General features: G+C 43.2%; 2 protein-coding genes across 5 annotated transcripts in view; one reads left to right on the top strand and one right to left on the bottom strand.

The window, feature by feature from the left end:
* The window catches only part of LOC139478798 (nardilysin-like), a 33,750-nt gene extending 18,169 nt beyond the window's left edge, over positions 1–15,581 (bottom strand). Inside the window, exons 1-15 of one of the 4 annotated variants that reach the window (XM_071261427.1) lie at positions 15,313–15,581; positions 14,116–14,199; positions 12,192–12,393; positions 10,832–10,913; positions 9,886–9,986; positions 8,007–8,133; positions 7,294–7,389; positions 6,427–6,549; positions 5,827–5,884; positions 5,323–5,356; positions 4,277–4,316; positions 3,576–3,645; positions 3,247–3,324; positions 1,794–1,914; positions 83–196 (exon numbers count right to left, since the gene is read on the bottom strand). In XM_071261427.1, the coding sequence (XP_071117528.1) occupies positions 83–196; positions 1,794–1,914; positions 3,247–3,324; positions 3,576–3,645; positions 4,277–4,316; positions 5,323–5,356; positions 5,827–5,884; positions 6,427–6,549; positions 7,294–7,389; positions 8,007–8,133; positions 9,886–9,986; positions 10,832–10,913; positions 12,192–12,393; positions 14,116–14,171 (1,302 nt within the window). In that variant the 5' untranslated portion in view covers positions 14,172–14,199; positions 15,313–15,581. Of the gene's footprint in view, positions 1–82; positions 197–1,793; positions 1,915–3,246; positions 3,325–3,575; positions 3,646–4,276; positions 4,317–5,322; positions 5,357–5,826; positions 5,885–6,426; positions 6,550–7,293; positions 7,390–8,006; positions 8,134–9,885; positions 9,987–10,831; positions 10,914–12,191; positions 12,394–14,115; positions 14,200–14,901; positions 14,970–15,312 lie in introns of those variants that run through there. The other 3 variants (XM_071261426.1, XM_071261428.1, XM_071261429.1) reach the window with 3 other exon arrangements.
* On the top strand, positions 15,455–26,135 carry LOC139478799 (deoxyhypusine hydroxylase-like). The gene is made up of 4 exons (XM_071261430.1): positions 15,455–16,169; positions 17,915–17,991; positions 18,928–19,168; positions 25,749–26,135. Exons 1-4 carry the CDS (start codon positions 15,896–15,898, stop codon positions 26,069–26,071), a joined length of 915 nt encoding a protein of 304 aa, XP_071117531.1. The 5' UTR covers positions 15,455–15,895; the 3' UTR covers positions 26,072–26,135.
* The last annotated feature ends 945 nt before the right edge of the window (positions 26,136–27,080 follow it).

Genomic DNA, 27,080 nt, shown 5'->3' with positions numbered 1-27,080 from the left:
TACCCCTCAGGAACAATCTGAATCAAGGCCTCCCCTCCCTCTGCTCCTTACACCCCAGGCCCTGTCGTCAGTGAACACACACCTCTTCCTGCCATCTAAACTTGCAGTCCTCAATCTGCTGCAGCTCCAGGAACAACCTGCGCTGGGGGCCTTGGTTCTGCAGCATGAGGATGTACTCAAAGACAGCATTGCACACCTGAAACCAAATACAGTATCTTCAGCCTACTTGTGACTATAAAATCTGGAATCCATATAACTGGAGAATGAGACAATACAACTAGATCTATTGAATCACATAACACTGCCATATTTAAGGTCAAACGTAACTATTAAATGCTGCAGGAAACATTCTGTGGAAGCATTCTAGTCAGTGTAGAGTGGAGATGAGTGGAGTGGAGTTGACTGGATATAACTAGTTCTCCTGAATTACAAACTCACTTTTACCGCTATGTGTGTCTGTAGTCAACAACTGTTGCCTGGATATGCATGCCGAATCTGGTTTTGGGAAGTTTGAGTTTATTTTATACACATCTACTCGATTTACATGATTATTAAATTAGTTAATAAACAAAACAACTGGTTCCCTTCCATGGTTGGCCAAAAGGCTGGGATCCTTCTAGCCACAAGTGCTTCTAATGGCCAAATAGGTCTGCGAAGTCACAGCAAGACAAAGTATTGGAAGTGAGGTGAAATGGGCTTCAAGTGGCTGCTTGTACTTGTCCGAACTTATGCTGGTTTTATAGTGCTAGCTCACTGAGATACCAAGCCACACTTTAACATGGATATCTCACTCAAACACAATATACAAACTCCGAGCCAACCAGTGTTTATTGTATCCCCTTAATGCTGAATACCATGCAGGGTACCAGCAAGTACCATCATTTAACGTCTATTGGTATGAGTGAGTGAGTGAGTGAGTGAGTGAGTATGGTTTTACGCCGCTTTTACCAATATCCCAGCAATATCAAGGCGGGGGACACCAGAAATGGGCTTCACACATTGTACCCGGGTCTTTGGCGTGATGGGCGAACGCTTAAACCACTAGGCTATCCAACCGCCCCCTTTTGGTATGACACAGCCAGTGGCCAACTAGCACATGAGGAGAACATGTAACAGTTTTCTGAATTGTCATAGGTAGGATCACTAATCTGACAAAGGGAGTGAATGAGTGAACGTTAATACTGCATTATTCAAGTTCTATCATGGCAGCCTGTCATTATCAAGTCTGGGTCAAGCATCCCACTGGCCAATAGCATGAGCAGCATCCACATCGTCAGGGCAGGATGATATACAATGAGTCAGGTGACATATCATGACGACTCATATTTTAGATGAGCTTATCACAAGCATGGAGTCCATCCCCACCAATATGACTACTCAGCAGTCACTGCTTCTCCTTACACTTACTTTCTTTTGTTTGTTTGTTGTGTAACACCACACTCAGCAATATTCCAGCTGCATGCAGCAGTCTGTAAATTATCGAGTCTGGACAAGACAATCCAGTGTTTGACATCATGTGCATTGATCCACACAATTGGTATACAGTGACATGCATCAACAAAATCAGCGGGCCTGACCACCCGATCCTGTTAGTCACCTCTAATGACAAGCATAATCGCCTTTTACAGCAAACATGGGTTGCTGAAGACCTATTCCACCCCGGATCTTCATGGGTCACTTACCTTCTACAAGCAAGAGGTACTGGGGACTTCAGTCCCAGAAACACCAAGGAGAATGTGAAGGGAAAACATTTCCGAGATGAAACTGATGATGAATCAATACTTGCATCTCACCTGTAGTATATTCTGCAGGCCCTTGGCAGTGAGTGTGATGCTGACATAGAAGAGAGACCAGGTCGAGTTGTGGCCAAACCCATCACTGTCACTGCCCCCTGTCATGGCCAGGGCATACAACCTGAAGCACAGTGTACCAGTATTACTAACTGTATTTGGGTTCAACATATTTCAACAGTTAACAAAACGTGTGTTTCTGGTCTCCTGACTGACCCTCTGTTTGTTTGTTTGTTTGTTTGTTTGTTTAACACAACACTCAGCAATATTCAAGCTATGACAGCGGTCTGTGAACAATCAAGTCTGGACTAGACAATCCAGTGATCAACATCATGAGCATCGATCCATGCAATTAGGATATGATGGCATGCATAAAAAAAGTCCGATCCCGTTTATTGCCTCTCATAGTCGCCTTTTATGGCAAGCATGGGCTGCTGATGACCTATTTTAAATGGGTCCCTAACCTGGAGCCTCTGACCCTGAACATTTTTTGTTTTTCTTGAGTTAACTACAGCTTTTATCGTATATACTGAATGCCACTAGTATCAAGTTGTGCTTCACTACAGATGACTAGTCATTTTAAGAAAAACAAAAAAATACACAAAAAAAACCTTACCCTGGGCTGGGCTGAAATATGAAACACATGTGTTTTTTGGCCTACAGAGACACTGCAGTTATTACACTGTCAGTACCAGAGTAGTTTGTGTGTGTGTGTGTGTACAGGGGATGTACACCCTCCACTTCCCTCCCCTCCCTCCCCTTTCCCTTTCCTCCCCTCCCCCTCCCCTCCCCCTTCCCTTCCCTTCCCCTTTCCTTCCCTTCCCTCCCCTTCCCCTTTCCTTCCCCTCCTCTTCCCTTCCTTCCCCTTTCCTTCCCCTTTCCTTCCCCTCCCCCTCCTCTTCCCCTCCCCTCCCCTTTCCTTCCCTCCCCTTCCCCTTTCCTTCCCTCCCCTTCCCCTTTCCTTCCCTCCCTTCCCCTCCCATCTCCTTCCCCTCCCTCCCCTTCCCCTTTCCTTCCCCTCCCCTTCCCCTTTCCTTCCCTCCCTTCCCCTCCCCTTCCCCTTTCCTTCCCTCCCTTCCCCTTCCCCTCCCTCCCCTTCCCTTCCCTCCCTTCCCCTCCCCTTCCCCTTTCCTTCCCTCCCTTCCCCTCCCCTTCCCCTTTCCTTCCCCTTCCCCTCCCTCCCCTTCCCCTTTCCTTCCCTCCCTTCCCCTCCCCTTCCCCTTTCCTTCCCTCCCTTCCCCTCCCCCTTTCCTTCCCTCCCCCTTTCCTTCCCTCCCCTTCCCTTCCTTCCCTCCCTTCCCCTCCCCTCCCCTTTGTGGGAAAGTGTTTGCAACAAACAGATTTGTCATAGGATTTGTACTCAGGAGAACATACAATGTATTATACTTTGATAACATATTACATAACATAGCAACCGTGATCACACACTTCAAATATCATTCTCATGGCTACCTACTTGCTCTTGAGATATGACAGTATGCTTCCCTTTCCTTCATGTAAAATCAACATTGACAAATATTCTTGTGGCTTCTCCCTGTAAAAGAAATTAATAATATGAGCATAACAGAGGAGGACAAACTCATTTACAAGGTTACCATTAAATATCCCAAAAGCTACTGGAATTATAACTCAAGGAATTTGAAAGAAACCTGCTTCGTTCCTAAGAAACAAAACAACCCCACCTGGTAAATTAGACTGATTCAATTATGATCAGAAATGTATTGATATCTGACAATGATCTTAGAAAAGGTAACTAATAGACACCTACTATTGACATCAACTCACCTGTATTTGTCTACTAAAGATGGCAAAGACCAAGAAATCTCCAGTTTGTGATTGTTCTCCATAGGTACAACTTAAAAGAAGAAAATTTGTTATTTTCAAAATATAGGACTGGTTTTGTTATACCTTATTTGTACTCATCAGTTAGACTAACATATAACATACTAAATAAGTACGGCAATGAATGTCTCTGTTCTAACAAAAGAAACACAAAAATTCTACAGATTGGTTTGATAAAAACAAATGCAGCTACTCCAGAGTCATACTGCAGGACTACTCATAAGTGAGCACGGGGCACAGAGCACCAGCTATTTGGCGCCATAATATCCACAAGGTTGCACATAACTTAACCCAAGAACCTGGAAACTTTACTGGAAGGGCTGTGAAAACACAACGAATAATATCGACTATGTGTTCACTTAGACACCATTTCCAGCAATGAAGACGACTTGTAAACAAGATTGTTCTTTGTACTAATTTTTCACACATGGAAGGCAATATGATATTTGTTTACTAAGTCAGGTCTATATCAACATGATAAAAGATGTTTCGATAATTAAAAAGGTCCTGTTCATGATATCCTTCACATTCAGTCTTGTACAGAGAGTTGGCAGATTCTTTTAGTAAGCCTCATTTGTATATTTGAGAAGTTAAAGGTAGGTTACATTTTAGGAGTCTCATTTACCATATCCATGTGGTCTCACCTCTGTAAAATCTCTTGAAATCAGCAGTATCAAAGGGATCCTGTAATAAAAACAGAATAATTTACTACAAAGGAAACTGTACCGGGACTGACTACAATGTAGACACAAGACTAAAAACACTCAGTTTCAGAGGAGGTTGGTAGGTTGGTTTGTTGTTTAACGCCTCACTCAGCAATATTCCAGCTATATGGCGGCGGTCTGTAAATAATCGAGTCTGGACCAGACAATCTAGTGATTAATATCATGAGCATCGATCCACGCAATTGGGATTGATGACATGGATCAACCAAGTCAGCGAGTCTGACCACCCGATCCCGTTAGTCGCCTTTTCAACAAGCATAGTCACCTTTTACGGCAAGCATGAGTTACTGAAGACCTATTCTACCCCGGAATCTTCACGGGTCATTTCAGAGAAGGAAACAATAGGTGCGTGAATGGTGTTTCACACTGCAGTTCCACATATTAGTTATATGACACTGATTCTGATTGGACCAGGCAAGCTAGTAGGTCATCCAAACCATCTGGGTACAATGAAACACAATCATCAAGGTCATAAGTTTTAAGTACGCCATTCCAATTTTTCGTCAGCTCTGATGACAAGCCTGAGGCACAAGGGACCTTTTCTCCTCATATATTGCTTTGGGCAGAACAGGACAGACATTAAATGAGTGAGTGAGTAGGTTGAGTTTAAGCGCTTTGAACAGTATTCCAGTTATATCAAGGCGTGTCAGCTTCATGTGGGTGGAAAGCCCAAAATGATGCAGATCTCAGACATTAACCGCTTTGGTGAAACCCATGAGAACAGGTATTGTGCTGACAAACCTACAAACAGATTTGGAGCGAACCAGGATTTGAACACACGATCCTAGATTTCTAGCATGACCAAGGGAAGCAACTGTAGGCCAAATTGCTGCACCTTAGACAACTTAGCCATCCGTGCCCCGTGATCCTAGACAGTGTAAACACTGACCACATCTTCATGTCGCCATACTAATTAGCAAAATATATCTTGACCATAAACCAAACAAATCCGAAACCTAACTTACCTTCAAATGGCTGAATGATGGTCGGGGTATGTTGCTGAAGAAGACAGACAGCAGCTGGTAAAACAATTACAGTATCTTCTGCTGGAACCAGCAATTGTACCTTATTCTCTTTAGTTAGGATCAAATATTACTTTATTACTCACACTTTAAAAATAACACAAGTTTAATCAATCTAAATCTATATCTATATCAAATGTCATAAATACTATATGTCATGTTCAAAAGATCATGCAATGTACCCGGTAGTTTCTAATCATTTCAGTAATAATCTGACCAGCCTGTCATTGTTTGATGGATATGTTCATGAAACAATAGACCTTCAGATATTACATTATTACATTGATTATGAGATGCAGTAACAATGAGCAATTCTTAATCTTCAACTTTGATTCACTCTACACATATTTTATTGGTCAAATTAACATGCGACAACCAGAAGACTTACTTATCATTATCAAAATACTATGCACAAGTCATGAAGCATCTCAAAGTCTTAATACTCACTTTGAAGGAATGTCTGAGAAAATGTCTACCGCCCATTCTTGTAATGTGTCAAGGCTGTCTGCCAACAAAAACAAACCAGGCGAGTAAACAGTTGATGTCAGAATGTATTACCAACAGTTTCACAATGGAGTACATTATATCCATTCCACAGAATCACATGAAACAATGTCCTGTGGGGTTCATACCAGATATTACTGAATTTGCACTGTCAGTGTCATTTCCCTAATTTGCATCCTTATTTACTAGTGTTATTTTGACAGCATTGTCCTTTTTTTCTGATTTACTATGCATGTACGTGAACATAGTTTTATACTTGTATTAATATTCCAGTCATATCATTTATTTGTTGTTCAACAATATTCCAGCTATATGATTGCGTTCTGTAAATAATTTAGTCTGGACCAGACAATCCAGTGATCAATATTGTGAGCAACTATCCATACCATGGGGTACATCACGCAATCAAGCAAGATGCAGTCTGACCTTATCCATTTGGTTGCCTCTTAAAACCAGCATATCAAGACCTCTGACATTGTACCCACAAAAGTAATCTGACACAGGTCTTCGCTTCACCCACTGGGCCACCCAATGGACACCTACCCATTGACTGCAGCACAAGGGTCATGTAGTTGGCACAGTACATGCTCTCATAGAAGTCTCTCAGTCGACCGTAGATGTTCAGGCCATTCTTTTCAGGGTCAGTCTTCAAAGACTTGGCATTACCTGTTAAGGTATACATGTGGAAATATGATATAGGTCGAACAGAGCATCTGAATACAAACTTTGATGTTGAGCAAATTGGAGCAAGTATACCACTTGTGTTGCTCACTCAGCACTATTTCAGTTACATGGCAATCCGGTGATTCAAATAATGAGTGAGTGAGTGAGTATGGTTTTACGCCTCTTTTAGAAATATTCCAGCAATATCACGGCAGGGGTACACCAGAAATGGCCTTAACACATTGCACCCATGTCAGGAATCGAACCCAGGTCTTCATCATGACGAGCGAATGCTTTAACCACTAGGCTACTCGATCACCCTGATTGATATAATAAGCATCAGGGTTCGATGAACGCAATCAACCGCTTCACCATGTTCACCAACCCTGATCAACTGATTCAATCAAATCGCCACTTTCGACCAGAATATGTTGCTGGGACCTATTCTAACTTTGTATCCCCATAGTATATATATGAAGTAGATAAATATACCCGTGCTCAAACCTTGGATTGATTTTAGCACATATTCCTGCAGATATGAGTGAGTGAGTATGGTTTTACGCCGCTTTTCAATATTCCAGCAATATCACTGCGGGGGACACCAGAAATGGGCTTCACAAATTGTACCCATGTCAGGATTCGAACCTGGGTCTTCGGTGTGACGAGCGAACGCTTCAACCACTAGGCTACCTGACCGCACCAAATTTTTAACTGTAAACTGATTACCATATTGAGTATCCTTCTCACCTCCCATGAACCTTGACATCGGATGGCCTTTCTTGGCAGTCTTGGATATCATTTCATTCACTCGGTCATTATCACTGGATGTTGTCATCTGAAACTCTGAAGATTAACAGACTTTAAAGTAGGTTAATTGCATGAATCGTATGGAACAGGTTAGACTCCCTCGTGGTGTTCACAGTGCTGGGAAACAGGCAGGATCTCATCATGAATCATTGGTCAAAAGTCGTTTGTTTCAACAGATCATTCACTCTGTCCATGATACGAACATGCCAATAATGTCACAATAAATCCATGAACACTCTACGTATGATATTGAAATGTAAAATATGATGGGAATAAAAAACAAAAAAACAAAACAAACCAGATCATTCATCACACATAAATTGGTTGTCCTTTTTTATCATTATTTTCCAGAAATGCATTTCAAAAGTTTTCACAATGTTATGCCATAAATAAAAAATATCTGACTGGTTGTGCATTGAGGAGGAATTTACCTACATCAAAAGAACAAGGAAACGATACAAAAAAACCAAGATCAAAGAATATTTTTAGCCACAAAAGAGTGAATTTTGTTCTGAATGATTGAATTCAATAACATGGTATGGTAACAAGTGATCCCAACATAACAGTCTCAAAACCATTTCCCACTTAAACTTATGACCAGGCATACTACTATCTCATTGTGCCCCAAACATGCATTACTCCCTGCCACATACCACTATCAACTGCCTCTATCTCTCTGTCCACACAATCCTTCTTCAGCAGTGGAGAGATGAAGAAATGGGCAAGTTTGTCCAGGCACTTCCGGAAATATTTACGCTGAATTTCAAAATAGAATGTTGTCTGAAAGAGAAACCAAGAAACCACATGTATTCAGAGCGTTGTCCAATGGAGCCTTACCATAACATAAAAAGCAGTTTTTCTGATACTACTAGTACCATATGCTGTATCACTCGGTAACCTTGTTATGGGGGTAAGGGTGGGGATTTGGTCTCTGTCAGCAATATTCCAGCTACATTAAAGCATCCTGGAAATAATCAAATCTGAGCCAAGCAAACCAGTGGTTGATAGCATGAGCAATCCATGCTATCAGGGCACGATGACAGGCAATCAGCCAAATCAAACCCGGAGAGCGGAAGGTCCGGGGTTCGATCCCCGGCCATGTCATACCAAAAGACCTTAAAAGATGGTACCCTGTCTGGCGCTCCGCATTAGGGGGCTAAAACAAGGACTGGTCGGGTCGAAGTCAGTATACTGTGTCTGAGTTGGGTATTCATGTTAAACTGGGGCATGGTATCTCAGTGGTCTAGCACTATAAATCGGCATCAGTCCGGAACAGTACAAGTAGCCACACACAAACGTGCATGCACCATGCTATATAAGTGCAATAATCTTGGATGCAACGTTAAAACCTATTTCACCTCATCTCACATCTGCTGCATGTGACAGGCACATGGGTGGCTAACTTCGTTTCCAGTGTTATTTTCACTGCAATGAACATATCACTTTTCTGTCACTGCTGTGAAAAGCTCACTTTTCTAAACTTCAGAAATCTCATTCTTTCACACTTAAGTATATTATGTGAGTTAAAATACCGCTGTATTTCTGCAATGTCCAGTTTTACTTGTTTGCCCAATTCTACTTGGTCTGTATCATATAATGCACTTCTTAACACTACTGCATCTCTCCGTCTCACCACATGCATCCCTCCAAGATGACTGAAGTATGGCAGGGTAAGGCAAGGGATTTTATGATGCTTCATGAAGTTTAGTTAGGATTATGCGCCAATGTTGACAAAGTATGAAGGGTAATCTCCCATGAAAAATAAAACACATTCTGAGATGGGTCAATCTCATTAAAATCAGATCTTAGTTCTCGCTACCGCTAAAAAAGATCTGAGGACATCCCATTAGTGGTCACGTCAGAACGACCTTTCATCTGACCAATCAGAGCGTCGCTTACCAGATCATGAAATTGATAGTCGGAACGTGATTTCTAATCATGCAACCTCGAAAACTTAAACACGGGGTATTCCAAACGATAGCTACTGTTTTAACAACTGAATCCATACAATCCAGAATATCTATTAGCCATTCCAGAATGTTCTTTGTTCAGGTTTAAAATTTATAATCAAGAATTTGTCAAAATATGTTTTGAAGCATTGTCGCCAATTTGAAATTAGTGCCATAAGTGCATGAGAAAGCCACCCTCTGATTGGATAATGTCAATTTTTCGTCAGTAATTCCATTGGTCGGTCAAAGTTCGCGCAAGGTCAGTCTGACGTGACCCATAATGGGGTGTTATCAGATCTTTGTTTAGGGGCAGCGAGCACTAAGATCTGATTTTAATGAGATTGGAGATGGGTTTGCCAAAACAGACAAGTCCAAGGCATCCATTACTTTCATCATCTCAGTTAACAATTATTAAAACACTATGAAACATATGCATACGTGTTATAAGACTAGTATAAACATTTGGTTTAATGACACCCCCAACCTGTATCCCATACCTAAAATGGTCAATGTTACAGAAAACATGGGTCAGTGTAAGAACCTGACTGGCAGTGAACCTGGCACTTGAAAAAGTGAGAGTTACCATTTCACAGTCGGTACAAGCGTTCGAGTCTCCACCATGTTTGCCGAGGTAATCGTCAAAATCATTCTCTTCTGGGTAGACACTGCTGCCCATAAACACCACTGAAATGAGTAAAGAAAATTGTCTTGACATTGCAAGAAACTGCAGTATGAATTTGCAGTCAAGCTTGTTTTTTGGTTTGGTTTGGCTTGTTGTTTTACGCCGCACTCAGCAATATTCCAGCTATATGACGGCGGTCTGTAAAATAATGGAGTCTGGAGCAGACAATCCAGTGATTGATATCATGAGCATCGATCCACGCAATTGGGATCGATGACCTGCATCAACCAAGTCAGCAAGCCTGACCACCCGATCCCGTTAGTCGCCTTTTATGACAAGCATAGTCGCCTTTTATGGCAAGCATGGGTTGCTGAAGACCTATTCTTATTCTACCCCGGATCTTCACGGGTCAGTCAAGCTTGTAAACAGCTTGTAAACAGCCTAAAATTCCTTGTGTGAGTATTACCAGTATCAATGGCACAGGTAAAAATGTAATGATGTGGCTACATCAAATACTTTGCAGTGATGTTTATCATAAAAGCCAGTGCTAAGGAGATGTCACCAAGAATACTTGACAATCACATGAAAACTGGTGTCGATGTGCTTATTGCACTGTATGATTCACAAGCAAACCTTAGGATTTTGATATTTAAAACGGAATTAACAATCTCAATTGAAAGGAAGGTTGCAACTTTCAAAATTAAACCTGCATATTTGCTAGCTCATTATGAAAGTATTGTTCTTGTTCACATAAATTCCAACTGGCACACCTAAAAACCTTAATGAGTGCCCTGTCACACACTTGAATAATATACATTCTTTCCAGGCCATAGTATAATAGCAGCAATGTGCTCAGGTCAGCTTCATTGTCATTGCATAAAGTAACAATGCATCAGGTTTAACTCACTGTGTTCCAGGAAGTGAGCAAAGCCTGGAATGTCATCAGGATCACAGAAGCTGCCAGCACCAACACACAGCGCCGCTGCTGACTGGGAACAGGAGAGACAGACCACTTTAGTGCCACAAAACATGACATCACTAGTTTTTTTAACAAAATGGTCCTTGTCATAACCCTTATGTGAAAAGACATGATTTAGGGAACCCCTAGATTCAAATAACATAGAAGGCCTCAAGGACTCCCTTAATTTTGAACACTGCATCACTATCAATGAACCACTTGACAAGGGGGCAGTCGGGTAGCCTAGTGGTTAAAGCCTTCGCTCGTCACGCCGAAGACCCGGGTTTGATTCCCGACATGGGTACAATGTGTGAAGCCTATTTCTGTTGTCCCCCGCCGTGATATTGCTGAAATATTGCTAAAAGCGGCGTAAAACCATACTCACCCACTTTGACAAGTAGTCAGATTCAATGTACAAGTTCATTTTACCACATACATTACCAACATTCATAATATGACTGTCAGTTGTCATTGCTAGGCAATCAGAATTCGTTAGTATTCATTCTCATTATCTGCACACAGAAATGTGATCACTGTAACTCTTAGCTTGACAATTCCTTATCTGACAATGCAATCATTTATATAGTTAGAAATCAACACAGAACTATTCGGCAACACTGTCATATGTTTTTGATTTGTGGATTAAACTGACGGGAACCAAAGTGACAAGAAAACATAATGAACATACTTAAGTATATGGTATGTCAGTTGGATTGGAAAATGACTAGATAACAACTACAAAATCTAACAAGTAACCCATAATGTTTTAAGCAATCAAATACACTCTGTGAAAGGTCTCTGTCCACTGCTAACAACTTATAAATACAAACAAGCCTAAATTGACAGATGTAAATAGAAAACAAATGTAAGTTTACCTAATCATGTGAACGAAAGCATTTTTAGGAATGTACATACATATATAAAGAAAACAAAAAGGTTTGAGTGAGCAGTGTGAATGTACATAGATTTCTCTATCTCTTTCCTTTCCTTTCTGTCATTTGATTTATTAACTTTAAATAAGCAATCATGTAAATCTATGGGAGAGGGTGTGCTAAGTTGTGATAACTTGTGCCCAATCCTTTTCATGAGAATAAAATATGTTTAAACTGTAAATCATATACATTGTACAAGATGTTGTAAATCCTACACTATAATTTAAACAGAATTAGCATTCACTTCTTTTATAAACTAATCAGCCTTTTTTCTGGCCTACATAAGATAATTGATTAGCATATAAAGCAGATATGAAAAAAGTGTTTTTTGACAAGGGTGAGAATGGTGAATGCAGGAAAACACATGATTGATGCACCTTCTTCTCATTTCCCTCTTTCCTCTTGGTGGCCGGCATGTCAATCTCCATCTCCTCCTCCTCACCACTGCCGTCACTGCCGTCACTACTGTCACCTTCACTCTCGCTCCCGCTGCTAGACTCTCCCATGTCCATCGAAAACCCCTCTGGTGTAGGGTGGGACACCAACAACACTTTTAAGCCATTCTTGAGATGGATAATTCTGAAAAAGAACATACAAGTCAGATCATGAAATGAACCAATGATACCGTTAATATGTAATTTATAACAAATATCCTTATGTTTGTTTGTTGTTTAACGCCGTACTCAGCAATATTCTAGCTATATGACGGCGGTCTGTGAATAAACGAGTCTGGACCAGACAGATTGACATCATGAGCATCGATCTACGGAATTGGGATACAATGACATTCATCAACCAATTCAGTGAGCCTGACCACCCGATCCTTTTAGCCGCCTCTTATGACAGCATAGTCGCCTTTTACAGCAAGCATGGGTTGCTGAAGATCTATTCTACCCCGGATCTTCACAGGTCAAATATGCTTATGCCTATACCATGCATACAGTGTATAAAGTGTTGCAATTTCCTTTGTCGTGTTGCTTCCGTAACAATGTGAAGCATGCCAGAATCCTAGATTCGCTTTGATAATGATTCTACATTTGTCAGCACTATACATGTGCTTGTGTGTTTCACCAAAGTCATATATGTCTATGAATTGTGTCATTTAGACTTTCCTCCCCCTTTAAGCTGACACACATGGTATAAGTGGATACTGTTTAACACAGCATTAAAGCCAAGTCACTCACTCACTCAGAATGTATTACAAGTCATAGAAAAACATGAGAGAGTGAGCAAGTTTGGTTGAAAAGTATTTCAGTTTTGTCACGGTGTGTCCAATTAATGTGGGGGAAAGTGATGCAGGTCTTAGATATTCACCACCTCAGTGAAACCCACAAGCACAGGTATGTTTACCACCTCGGTGAAACCCACAAGCACAGGTATGTTTACCACCTCGGTGAAACCCACAAGCACACCATGTATGTTTACTACCTCAGTGAAACCCACAAGCACAGGTATGTTTACTACCTCGGTGAAACCCACAAGCACAGGTATGTTTACCACCTCGGTGAAACCCACAAGCACAGGTATGTTTACAACCTCGGTGAAACCCACAAGCACAGGTATGTTTACCACCTCGGTGAAACCCACAAGTACAGGTATGTTTACAACCTCGGTGAAACCCACAAACACACCATGTATGTTTACTACCTCGGTGAAACCCACAAGAACAGGTATGTTTACTACCTCGGTGAAACCCACAAGCACAGGTATGTTTACCACCTCGGTGAAACCCACAAACACACCATGTATGTTTACTACCTCGGTGAAACCCACAAGAACAGGTATGTTTACTACCTCGGTGAAACCCACAAGCACAGGTATGTTTACCACCTCGGTGAAACCCACAAACACACCATGTATGTTTACTACCTCGGTGAAACCCACAAGCACAGGTATGTTTACCACCTCAGTGAAACCCACAAGCACAGGTATGTTTACCACCTCGGTGAAACCCATAAGCACAGGTATGTTTACTACCTCAGTGAAACCCACAAGCACAGGTATGTTTACCACCTCAGTGAAACCCACAAACACAGGTATGTTTACTACCTCAGTGAAACCAACATACACAGATGTGGTGCTGACAAATCTAAAAACATAATCATGGTGAATCTGGGATGCAAACCCATGTATGAGTAACAGACTCAACTCTGCATGGGGACTTGCAGTGCCTTACTTAACTGGGCCACCAGTTAAACCTTGTACAACATGAACATAAACAAACACTTGAGAGTGTGACATCAATTTCATATGGTAACCTATGCCAAATGTTGATCAGGCAAAAGATGAACACATCACTACCTGTAGTTCTTCTTGTCATTTGCTGACTTGACCGGATCCACGTTCAGCACTTCCATGATGCCCAGATCCTCCAAGAAATAACAACTGCATCAATATAGAGGTGAAAATGGCAAACACATGCATGAAATCTTAGCTGTGTAGACAGTGGTCAGTATGGTGAGTGAGTATGGTTTCACACCACTTTTAGCGTATATTCCATCAATATCACGTCGGGGTACACCAGAAATGGGTTTCACACATTGTACCTATATGGGGAATCAAACCAGGTCTTCAGCGTGACAAGCAAACACTTTAACCACTAAGCTACCCCACCACCCTGGTCAGTATGGACACAACAAATCAATTCATGGATAGATCGCTAAATGTTATATGAAGTTACATCCCACATGCTGTATCATGAATCAACTCAGCAATTGCTTGTAGTGGTCTGTTTGAGTCGTTCTTTATAAAGGTATCATATCAAATATCATGGGAAGAGGGCATGTGCCTATTATTTTAGAACTTGGCAACAACCTGTGACCAGAATTATTTGAACAAACAGAGGCCACATGCATACCAAATATATGTCACATACAGATAATATAAGACCTCTGGAACAAGTTGGCAAGAACATGCTTATGTGCATGTTTCCTTTGAGAAATTGTAATGTAACATATTGTTAGCAATCCACATTACATACCACTCATTAGATAATAATAATGTATTATTCAAATTCTGAGATCATAATATTATTATCCATCATTAAAACTAAACATTAGATCTAGAACTGATTGTATAACAACCTACCTCAGGACCACTTCAAATAAATATGACTATTTGATACTGAAACATATATACATCGAGTTGTTCCGAACATGGACCCAGACACACTTCCCTGTGGACACAGCTGGAGAACTAGTGTAACAGGATGTTGCACTTGGCTTTACACATAGCCTCTCTGTTGGAATATTGATTATAATCACACTATAAGTGTGTTAAGTAAATTGTTTGGATTTTTATCATTATCGTTATCAGAGACATTGTGGTCTCTCATTATGACTGAAACAATAGCGCAGTTGTGTTTATGGAGATGGGTTGGTGACATGGTGACAGGGGTTACAATATATCAGCCGAGTCAACTGACAGAATAGACAGGGTGACAGCTTTTCAGGCCATTATCAAAGCCCGTGGTATTTTTTTCATTTTGATTATACATACTTTTCAGCACCTTCTTTAACTCTAGTTTTGTGAAAACTAGTGACTAAGTCTCTGTTGTGCACTAATGACACCAGCACATATTACACGTGTGCTCGTTGCGGAAATGAACTGTGTAGGTCAACCGGATATTGGAAGCAATCCAATATCGTCAGCAGGGTTTTCTCATTGTGGTGGTGAACGCTTCAATGACAAAATGAAACTGCAATTCTCTTTTCTGTGTTGTAGCACTGTACTTTCAGCTACGCAGCGTTCAGCATCCAATTTGTGATATCGTCTGGGTTTTTTTAACAGTGCAAGGAGCTTAGGGAGGCACTGTTGATGTGTATTGTATATAAAATATTTCTGCTCGCGGAACAATCTAAACGTGCCTTTTATTAGCTTGGTATGTAGTAGATAGGTCTCTTTAACATTATGAACTGTTGTTTGATAGAATATCAATGAATTTTAAATAACATTTTAGAACGGCGAACATGTACAATGATTGATCCCTGACATGGCCGACTTTCACATGTGAATTGTGAAATACTGCTGGTTAAATTTATCCGAGAGGTTGCAGTTGTGTTTTTTAAAGATCAGCGATACAATGGTTGATTCAAAATCCGTTACAGAAATCGGATCAATCCTGGAAAACAGCGGGAAGCCACTAAATGACAGATTTCGAGCACTGTTTACGTTGAGAAATCTTGGTGGTAAGGATGCGATTGACAGTATAGCGCGGTGTTTTACGGACCCATCAGCTTTACTGAAGCATGAGTTGGCGTATTGTCTAGGACAGATGCAGGACAAATATGCGATTCCAACTCTGAAAAGTGTACTAGAAGATGAAAGTCAAGAGCCAATGGTCAGACATGAAGCTGGTAAGTTTGGTTAGGTAATCATGGTATTGGTAATGGCTAAGGGCGTATGTAATTTCGTAACCCAAACGAGTTCGTTCCCCTGGTAGTTTCATAACCCCCTAAATAAGAAGCTCCGTTGTCCTATTTCTTTAATCTAACAGTTCGTTCATAAAACATGATTTTAAAAGTGTCAGTCGAGTAGTTGACGCTAGTGGACCAGTCCATCTACATGTAGCATGTAGGGATGACGGTACAAAACACGCTGTTGAGATATTATATTTAACCACGCAACCATTGCATTCACATTAATAATATCAACCATTCCTTCACAACAACACCTAGGATTATTGTAATGTACACAGCTCGTTTAGGTGTGAGTCTTTTGTTACAATTTTCAGCTCAATCAACACTTATCAAGTATTGTTTATTGACCCAGCGTATTCTTAAAGATAAGCATCATCAAAGAGATAAAATCCTAATGTTATGCTTGCCAATCCAACATCAATACATCTATGACAATGTCACAACATGCTGCTACCAATGTTTGACATGGTACTATTACATGGTTTAGGTACCACCAGTTGATAACCCAAAATCAATGACAATGTCACAAAATGCAACTATTTCCATTAACCATGTTTAAAATAAGTTGATGATGGATCATTGTCAATACTTCATGGGTTTGTATACAATGTTCCTCCATCACCATGAAAACATACGTCCAGTTTGCTGTGTTGTCACTATTTTTAGCCAACTATTCATGCGGGCCTGGTTCCAGTGAATGGGAAACCAGTGAGTGCTCAGACATAAGAGTGCTCAGATTACACCAGCAATGTATACAATGTTCCTCCATCACCATGAAAACATACGTCCGGTTTGCTGTGTTGTCACTATTTTTAGCCAACTATTCATGCGGGCCTGGTTCCAGTGAATGGGAAACCAGTGAGTGCTCAGACATACGAGTTCTCAGATTACACCAGCAACATTTCCAAATGGTTCTTACGCTGGTCCATATATAATTCACCTGACTAAAAGTCAAGTGAGCTTAAGTTGTGGCGTATTGTCCATCATCCACATGATCCAGCTGGTTATACATCTGTTTGGTTTTTTGTCGTTAACATTTGTACTTTTTTACATCTGTGATGCTGAAACTTTGTATGAATGATACCAGCCCTGGTGTCTCAAAAACAGTGCTCACATAATACTGATTCCATTTTGACATGCAAATTTGATATGCAGTATGTGGTATAACATATAATAATTTGGGGGGGGGGGAGGGGGGCATATATTTCATTTTTGATCAATTATGGCCTCCGACCTTCAGATTCCCTGTTTTACAAGTGTTACTGCATTTTTGACATCTCTAGAACTAAAAAGCCTATGGAGTTGAAACATTGTATAGATCATTCCAGTAATGGCATCTTTAAAAAACGCTTCTACATTTCCAATCTGATTTTATAGATGAATTCCATTAATGCTTCAAAATTCAGCTAAGCTTCACAACCTTGTGGTTCTATTTTTTCTTCATTGGGCTTAGGGATCCAGCCTTATTATTGTAGGGGAGGGGCTTAGTATTTTTGTTTGAGACAGAACATATTTTTGACAACTGCTTAAAAATATGCTATCCTTTTGTGTGAAAGAAGTAGCTGATCAATTTAATATTGTTCATAACACATCTTTTTTCAGGACAACCAGCATGTCCAACCAACAATTATTTTTATGGGTAATCGTGGTAATCCTTGAGGACAAATTATTGTTTTTGTCAGGTGAAGCACTGGGAGCTATTGGATGTGAGAGTGTCTTGCCTCTTCTGAAACAGTATGCTGAAGATCCTGTGATAGAGGTGTGTACATTTAATGGGTGAGCTAGGTCAAGTCAGCATTTCCACTTCCAGTCATGCTCTAGACATTATGATTAGTGTTTCTTTGTTTGTTGTTTAACACCACTCAGCAGTATTCCAGCTACATGACGGCAGTCTGTAAATAAGTGTGGACCAGACAATCCAATGATCAATATTGTAACTGGTGAAAGCATGGTATTTATTGTCCGCATTATTACGTCTATATCATGATGCTTGTAAATAATAAAATCTGGGCTGGCAAACCAATGGTCGACAGGATGAACAACAATCCAGGATAGACCTAGTGTTAGGGTCTGAGGGCACAAAGTCGTACAGGGCACACATTGCAACCATGTGATCCTCATTTTAGTTAACATGCAAAAAGCATAGGATCATTTCTGAAGACATGCACATCAATTAAGGACCATTTGCTTCAGGTTAGCCAAGGATGTTTTACATCTGCCATAAAATGTTCTGGGAAACAAAAGTCATGGAAGGGTATATTTGTAGTCCTACCTAAATCACATCTATGCAGACATATCCAGTTGCCTGCATGTTCTTAAACTTAGTGGGATTTATCTAGATCTGCTCAGAGGATTAGATTTAATGATTTCCCAATTGATGTTGTTAATGTTGTTAATGTTATAAGTTACATTATGGCTTATCAGAGGTGACATATATTTCATTGATAAGAGGACCAATAGAGAGATTTTATTTTACATTATTGCATTGAAGGCAATATTAAAATACCTCTGAATTGAAGAAAATAAGGACTTAAGAAATCAGATCCCATTACTTCTCAAGGGTACTTGGCTTGGAATCCTAGATACATCCCTGCTTAATCATGATATCCCCCAACCCTTTATGATCCAGGGTAAAATAGGTCTTCACCAACCCATGCAAACAAACAAACATGCATACAAACATGATATCCCCCAGGTTGCTGAAACGTGTCAGCTGGCAGTTCAGAGGATTGAGTGGCTCCTCAGCAACGACAGAGAGAAGCTCTCCAACAACCCCTATGCATCTGTCGACCCAGCACCTCCCAACGCTGACAGCGATGTCCCCAGTTTACGGAGAGTCTTGCTGGACGAGACCAGGCCTCTGTTTGACAGATACCGAGCTATGTTCTCACTCCGCAATGATGGAAGTAACCAATCTGTGCTTGCACTCGCTGAAGGTAGATATTTATAGAATTTTTTAACTTATCCTGCATTACTCCGTATTGCATTTACTGCTGTCTTTGACAGAGTGACGAACTGTGTGAGATCCAGCTGCTGAAGAAAGTTGTCCCAACCAGCTCAGGAGGCAGCGCCCTCTCACAGTCGGCACGTGACCCGGAAGTCATGACGTCACACAAAAACACATAACTGCTTTGTCACCTCCACGGACGGACGTACTGTGTATCCCTTGTGGAAATTAAAGCTTATTATTTGTTTTTTATATTTTGCGTGTTTCTACATTCATTATATGCTGCTACATTGTTACCTGTTATGGGCCGTGACCTTAGGGTCTTCCCATTCGTAAATTGTAACGTTTATCGCTCGTCTGTGGCTCACGTCACAGTAATTTACGGGCGCAATGTTGTTCCCGCCATTTTGTTTTCTTTCCCGCCATTTTGGCCATTCACCACGTCGCCACGTAATGTCGTGTTCTGCGTTTTGAATTTTCTCTTGGGCTTGGGTAATACATTACATTTATGTATGTTGTTTTGGTGTGCTTAAAGCCTTGCCTTTTCGCTACCTCTCAGCGTAATTGTTTCTTCTCATAAACTTCAATATAATACGAAGTTTTTGAGTTACATTATGTCTCCCGTACTCTGTGGTTTTGCCACATGGTTACGTGTTTGCTTAAAGCTATGCTTTTTTCGCTACCTTTTAGCGTCATTGTTTGATCTCATAAACTTCATTGAAATACAAAGTTTCTGAATCACATTATGCTTCCCATACTTTGTGATTGGCCACATGGTTATGTGTTTGCTTAAAGCTATGCTTTTTCGCTACCTTTTAGCGTCATTGTTTGATCTCATAAACTTCATTGAAATACAAAGTTTCTGAATCACATTATGCTTCCCGCACTTTGTGGCTTTGCCACATAGTTATGTTTTGCTTAAATTCCAGATTTTCTGCCTCGCTGCACTTGTTGCCGCGGGAACAAATCTGGTCGGGGCCGCCCCTTTCTGCCGTGATTGTACGACGCCCTGTACTTTCACAAGGCAGTGCCGATGTTGCAGTCATTCGTCGCTGTGATCCTTCAGCTCATGCGAGTATCCAGGACACACCTCGCTCAACGTGCTCGTCGACCCCCACCTACGTTGACGGCAGCAGCGCTCAGCGTAGCTTCGCAGTGCTCCCAGCACCAACGGCGGCTCCCAACGTAGAGTCTGCCTCCCATGGCACGACATACGACCGTTCACGGTCTCCTACTCCACCGGCGGCTCCAGCGCTCCCAACGTAGAGTCTGCCTCCCCTGGCACGACATACGACCGTTCACGGTCTCCAACACCACCACATCAACGCTGATGTCTCCGGCGCCCCCGGCGCCTCTGATGTCCCTGCGCTCCCGGCGCTCCCGGCGCTCCCGGCGCCTCCGATGTCCCGGCGCTCCCGGCGCTCCCGGCGCTCCCGGCGCCTCCGATGTCCTGGCGCTCCTGGCGCCTCTGATGTCCCGGCGCTCCCGGCGCTCCCGGCGCCTCTGATGTCTCGGCGCCTCGTGCGCTCCCGGCGCTCCCGGCGCCTCCGATGTCTCGGCGCTCCCGGCGCCTCCGGCGCCTCTGATGTCTCGGCGCCTCGTGCGCTCCCGGCGCCTCTGATGTCCCGGCGCTCCCGGCACCTCCGGCGCCTCTGATGTCTCGGCGCCTCCCGGCGCTCCCGGCGCCTCCGATGTCTCGATTGGCGCTCCCGGCGCCTCTGATGTCCTGGCGCTCCCGGCGCTCCCGGCGCCTCGTGCGCTCCCGGCGCTCCCGGCGCCTCCGGCGCCTCTGATGTCTCGGCGCCTCCGCATCCTCTGATGTCTTCGGCGCTCCCGGCGCCTCTAAGGTCTTTGATCTCATGATCTTCGACGCCTCTAATGTCTCTGGCGCCTCTGACTACTCCGGCGCCTCAAGAGTTACGGAAGAAGCGCCTATGATATATCCGGCGCCTAAGATGACCTCCGGCGCCCAGATCAACAAGCTTTATCAAGCTCAGATCAACGAGCCGACTATCCGATCTTCTACTGCGGCTTAAGGGGCACCATCGGCAATCGCCTCCCCGGCGCCACTGCCCTCTTCTCTTGCTGCCGTCTCATAACTCGTCACACGGAGAAGCATGGTGAAACAACTGTCGTCGCTCCTGTCGCTACTCTCCCGTCGGTCTTCGGGATCGTGACTATCGTTCTACTTCCTGGGTGGAATCTTTTCAACCAATAGACAGTTGGTCTGATTCAACTTGCCCACTGAGACGTTATCCATAATCCCGTCGTTTAAAGCGCTATGATTCCGACATCCACTTACAAAGAGTTTACTTCGTCGACATCGCCGACACCAACGCTGTTCTACCCTACCCTAGCGCCAGCGTTCCTGAAAGAGACTCTTCCTCGGCGCTCACCGGGTTTTCCACGACGCCCATGGGGTTCCGTGTTTTATCGCAAAACTCGGGTACACCACTTGACCGTCTCTCACGCAGTTCATTGAGGATTGTCTGTGTGTGGAGTTTGCACCTCAGTTCCGACTCCAAGGCGGTTTTCTCGCCTACTGCGCAGAGTGATTTACATGTCACGTGTCAAGTACTCGGACTGTCAACAACTCCGACCGGAATTAGGTCAACTTACCATGGCAAGGGGTGCCATGTATTTCTACAGATTGGTTTCCATGTCTACCTGTACGCTTGGTGCTACCACTCAACCAGGCGCCTGTCGCAGTCCATCCATTCACGGATGTTGGAAACAATAGACCTCCTCTACCAACACGGCTGTCACGAGGAACCTTGTTTCATCAACCCTTCGCTGTAAGAACGATAGCGCCTATAGGCGTTCAAGGGATGGAAAAGATCGCCTTCCTTCGTCCGGTTTGATCTTTTCGACTACGACACCTTACTATCTTCCGCCTTGACTACCGGACACAGTGTCGATTTGATACTTAAAGTCCCTCGGCCGTCCCACTGACCCCTGTTGCATACCTGCCTCGTATCGTGTTGTCGTCCTCCATCGTCACCTCGATATAAGAACAGGAGTACTTATACGCCGCTTCAGGGATGAAAACGATCTCATTACTTCGTGCAATGGCCATATTGCCTCGACTTCCTACTACCCGGTTACGTCGATGCCCCGGCGGTCGATTGTGAAGCCGGTTAACTTCGTCTACTTGAGGTTGGCTCGCAGGCGATCACACCTTTTTCCGAATCGTACCGACGGTACCGACCCCTGTTGCTGACGACCTCCCCTGCCACCTTGTCAGTGGCTAGTGGCCCACACCAGCCCACATTGTGACCACCTGTGATCCAGAGATCAACACCATTGGCACAGCAACAGCCTCGAGATAAAGGCTTATCCAGGACATCGCTTGCTGACAGTGCTTTCTCGGTCACGCCCTGTTGATCGTGTCCACTGACGACGTCACCGTAGTGTGGTGTTTGCGGACCCAGAATACTCGCCCCTCTCCCGGCGCTACAAACTCGACCGGCGCCCCCGAGAATCACCATCTTCGGCGCCTCGGGCCAGAATATGTCAAACGGTCGACACCCCGACCCTAGATCTGTTTGCCTCATATCTGAATGTGGCCAGCTGTCGTCTTCCATTCCACCTGTGCCGGATACGACCGCTGTGGCAGTCGAAGCCTTCCATCGTTCCTGAGAAGGATTACGCGTGTACGCTTTTCCGACTCCGGTTCTCCCTCCCATGGTTCTTCAGAGATCCAGGCCACTCGACCCCTGCCATTGACTTTGGTCTCGCCTTATTGGTCAGCCAGAAGTTGGGTTATCGACCTCCGAAACATACCCAGAGACAACCCCTGGAACTTCCGGTGTGGTCCAACCTTCTGCTCCATCCACACGGTCTGTTGCCACACCCTCATACCCGCATGTTATCGTCTGCAGGCCTGACACACCTGCAGAAAGCCAAGGGCTATTCGGCTAGAGTGACCAAGGCTATTGCTTCAGCCCACCGTCCATCTACAGGGGGACTGTATGCTGATAAATGATGCTTGTTCCAGGCATTTTGTTCTGACAAACACCAGGATCCGATGACAGCGTCACCGCAGATCCTGGATCAGTTCCTTCTGTACTTGCGTAGCACCCGTCGGTTGAAGGGCTTACCGACCCCACACACCTGGTCGCCATCTACTCCGTTCTGGCCATCCCGGACGATCGGAGAAAGACGAAGGAAAATTCCCGACCTACGGGCCTGGCTGCGCTCGTTCAGTCTTGAAGACCTGAAGGCCAAGTTCGGACCGCCTGCGTTGGATCTGAATGTGGTCTTCAACGCCCTTCGAACCACTCCCCTCGTCTTCCTTCTACGACCTTAAGTAGAAGACGGGTGTTTCTACTGGTTTTGACTACTGCCGCTCGAGTCCATGTACAGCACGCCCTCGACGTCTCCCGTGCCCGGTTCGAATGCGGTACCCAGGGCGCCGTTCATCTTGGACCGTACTGGGACGTCAGCGTAAAGACTCAACTCCCAGGACAGCCTGATAGATCATTCCTTGTCCCCTCCCCCCTCGTCCAGTGTGGGTGCCGAGGATGAGGATGAGCGTCATTATGCCCAGTAAGGGCACTGAAGGTTATTCTACGATCTAAAGACTGCCGCAAGTCTAGGAAACACCTTTTTCTGCCGGTCTCCCCTTCGTCGCAGTCGTTGGTCAGCCGGAATACTTTTTCCTGTGGCTCCGGACGGTCATCCTTAAAGCTTATGAGCCGCCGGATTGGACCCTCCCCCCAAAGGCTATCACCTGAAATAAAATGAGATCAGGGCGATCGTATTTACACTGGTTCTTCACGGTATACTGTTCCATCCAGTCGTTCAGGGAAGCCTGTTCGTGGCGATCGGACACCGCCTTCACCATCCACTACTTCCGTGATGTAGCCTTGAAAGTTGTCGCCGGCGTTCACAGTTTTGGTCCCTGGTTGTAGCCCAACAGGTCATCTATCTCCGACGCCACTGATTCTCCGATACCCTGAGCGGGGCCCGTCGACCTCTCTGGTGTTTATCACCCCAGACGAGACGGATCTCTTGCGTTCCGCATTCGCTCTTAGGTCAGTTTTAGTTTTGGGTTACCCGACTCATTCTATTGCTGTCACCTATCCGGGTTTTACTTTTTGCATCAACTCTCCTTTCCTGACGACAGGAATGATAGTAGATGTGGACACCGGCGCCGACGCCAACGCCGCTGCTTCTCTGATACCTGAGCGGTGCCCGTCGACCTCACCGGTGTTCCTTGCCTCCAGCCTAGAGGGCTCTCCTGCGTTTCGCATTCGCTCTTGGGATTGGTCGTAGATTTTGCCGCCGACGCCGCTGATTCTTCGATTCCCCGAGCGGGGCCCGTCGAACTCTCTGGTGTTTATCGCCTCAGATTAGAGGGCTCTACTGCGTTTCGCTTTCGCTCTTCGGTAAGTTATATATTTTGGCAACACGCCTCATTGTATTTCGGTTACCTATTCGGGCGTTTCGTTTTTGCATCGACTCTTGTTTCCTGAAGACAGGAATGGTCGTAGATGTTCCGGTCATCACTTGTATGCGGTGCGGATTCATCGGACCTTGACGAGGGTTTAATATGGTTCACATCTGCAGGTATGCCCACCGGCCATGCCGTCTGATAAAGATGCAATACGGAGTAATGCAGGATAAGTTAAAAAATTTAGTAAAATCTAAATATTTTTTACATTTGTATACTTATCCTGCATTACGAAGTCTAAGTGCCCTCCCTTTCGCTACGCTACCTCCCCACGAAGTTTCAGATGTTATGTTTAAAGCAGTTATGTGTTTTTGTGTGACGTCATGACTTCCGGGTCACGTGCCGACTGTGAGAGGGCGCTGCCTCCTGAGCTGGTTGGGACAACTTTCTTCAGCAGCTGGATCTCACACAGTTCGTCACTCTGTCAAAGACAGCAGTAAATGCAATACGGAGTAATGCAGGATAAGTATACAAATGTAAAAAATATTTAGATTTTACTAAGATTTGTACTTTTTAGGGAGGACTTTTGTTCTAAATTAGTTTTTTGATATCTCAGATTTATCTCTGAATAGATTCAAGTATTTTCTTTAGAAAATTGAAGAGAGGACAGACAAATACGCATCACATCATCTTGTGATTGTCAATACAGTCGACTACAGTTATAACAAACTCAAAGGGACCACTAATTTTAGTTTGTTATAAGCGTGTTCATATTAAACATAGTTCACTGTATTGTCAGTTCATCATGATCACCCTTTAGGTTTTAGTTTTATGAGTGAGTATGATGTGAAGCCACTTTTAGCAATATTCCAGCAATATCACATCAGGGAACATCAAACATGGGCTTCACACATTGTACCCTTCTGGGGAATCGAACCTGAGCCTTTGGAATGACAAGCAAACGCATTAATCACTAGGCTACGCCACCGCCCTTAGTTTAATGATCATTTCATTTCCACTAACCTAAACACAATAAAAATCATGATGATCCTGAAAATGTTCATTTTCAATAAATAACATGGTTTTTTTTCTGTTTCATGTAATGGTACGTGTAACATGTCTAAGAAAGGAAAACACATTTTGTACTTTTTTAATGATACACATATTATTGCAGGTTTGAAGTGCAAGAGTGCACTTTTTCGCCATGAGATTGCCTATGTTCTGGGACAAATGCAGAATGCTGCATGTACTCAACAACTGGTTGAGAACTTGAAGGATACTGATGAGAACCCCATGGTGAGACATGAGTGTGCTGAGGCTTTGGGTGCCATAGCAACGGAGGAGTGTATGGATATCTTAAAGAAGTACCTACAGGATGAAGAGCGGGTTGTGAAAGAGAGCTGTGTAGTTGCTCTTGATATGAGCGAGTACGAGAACAGTGACCAGTTTCAGTATGCTGATGGTCTAACTAAACTTCAAAATGGCCAACACAGCTAAACCTTTGAACAAATGAACTTTCATTGATTTTAATACATCAACTGTAAATAAAACTGTAAATCTTTTTGGGTATTATTGTTTATTTTCCTTCTGCAAACAGGAAAAATAGTCTTGCTTTCAGACCACACATGGGGGAATGGGTGGCCCAGTCGTTTAAGGTGCCTAAATTTGCTGTGCAGAGTTGCATCCCTTGAGCATGCCAGAAACCTATGATAATTGGTTCAAATCCTGGTTTTTCCCGATTATGCACCATACCTGTGCTTGTGGGTTTCACCAATGTGGTAACTGTCTGGGACCTGCATCACTGCAGGTTTTCCTACTACATTAAGCTGATACGCCATGATATACATGTACCGGTAACTGGAATACAGTTTAAAGCAGCATTACACCCAACTGACACACTCAGACCACATCTGCATCAGGAAAATCAACTGTGATGACACAAGCCTTGCCAATTCTATTATTAGCCAATCAGGAAACACTCTGTTAGTTGGTGGGTCCTCATTATTTTATTATTTTTTTAAACATAAACACAAATTAAAATGCTTGGTTAGACAATGAAATGTCACGAAATCACTGGCAATTTATTTTTTACAAATTATCTACATGTGTACAATTAGATATCATATCAGTTCAGTTAAATATGGATGGCAAGAGCAAGTCAGCAGTGTTTCATTTAGGAAGCATCTGTTTAATTTGTAGGGGTGGGTGGGAATTATTTTTGAGAAGAATCTATTGTTTTCCCAGCTGTATCCAACGAACTATATATTTACTGAGCACCATCAAACAATGAATTCAATTTCACAAAACAAACTATTCATTATTTCCACAATTGCCAACAAACTATTTCAAGTAATAAACATCTCATCAATATTCTAGCCATAGCACAGCGGCCTGTAAATAATCAAACCTGGGCCAGACAGTCCAGTGATTGTATTCATGATAATGATATCACAACAATGTATGTATAAATATCACAAGTAGATACATATGAAGACGTGCATATCAA

Source organism: Haliotis cracherodii, unplaced genomic scaffold, assembly GCF_022045235.1.
Source record: "Haliotis cracherodii isolate W230 unplaced genomic scaffold, xgHalCrac1.p SCAF_4, whole genome shotgun sequence".
NCBI lineage: Eukaryota > Metazoa > Mollusca > Gastropoda > Lepetellida > Haliotidae > Haliotis > Haliotis cracherodii.
The sequence above is the reverse complement of the archived record's forward strand: the minus strand, read 5'-3'. Positions and strand labels throughout refer to the sequence as shown.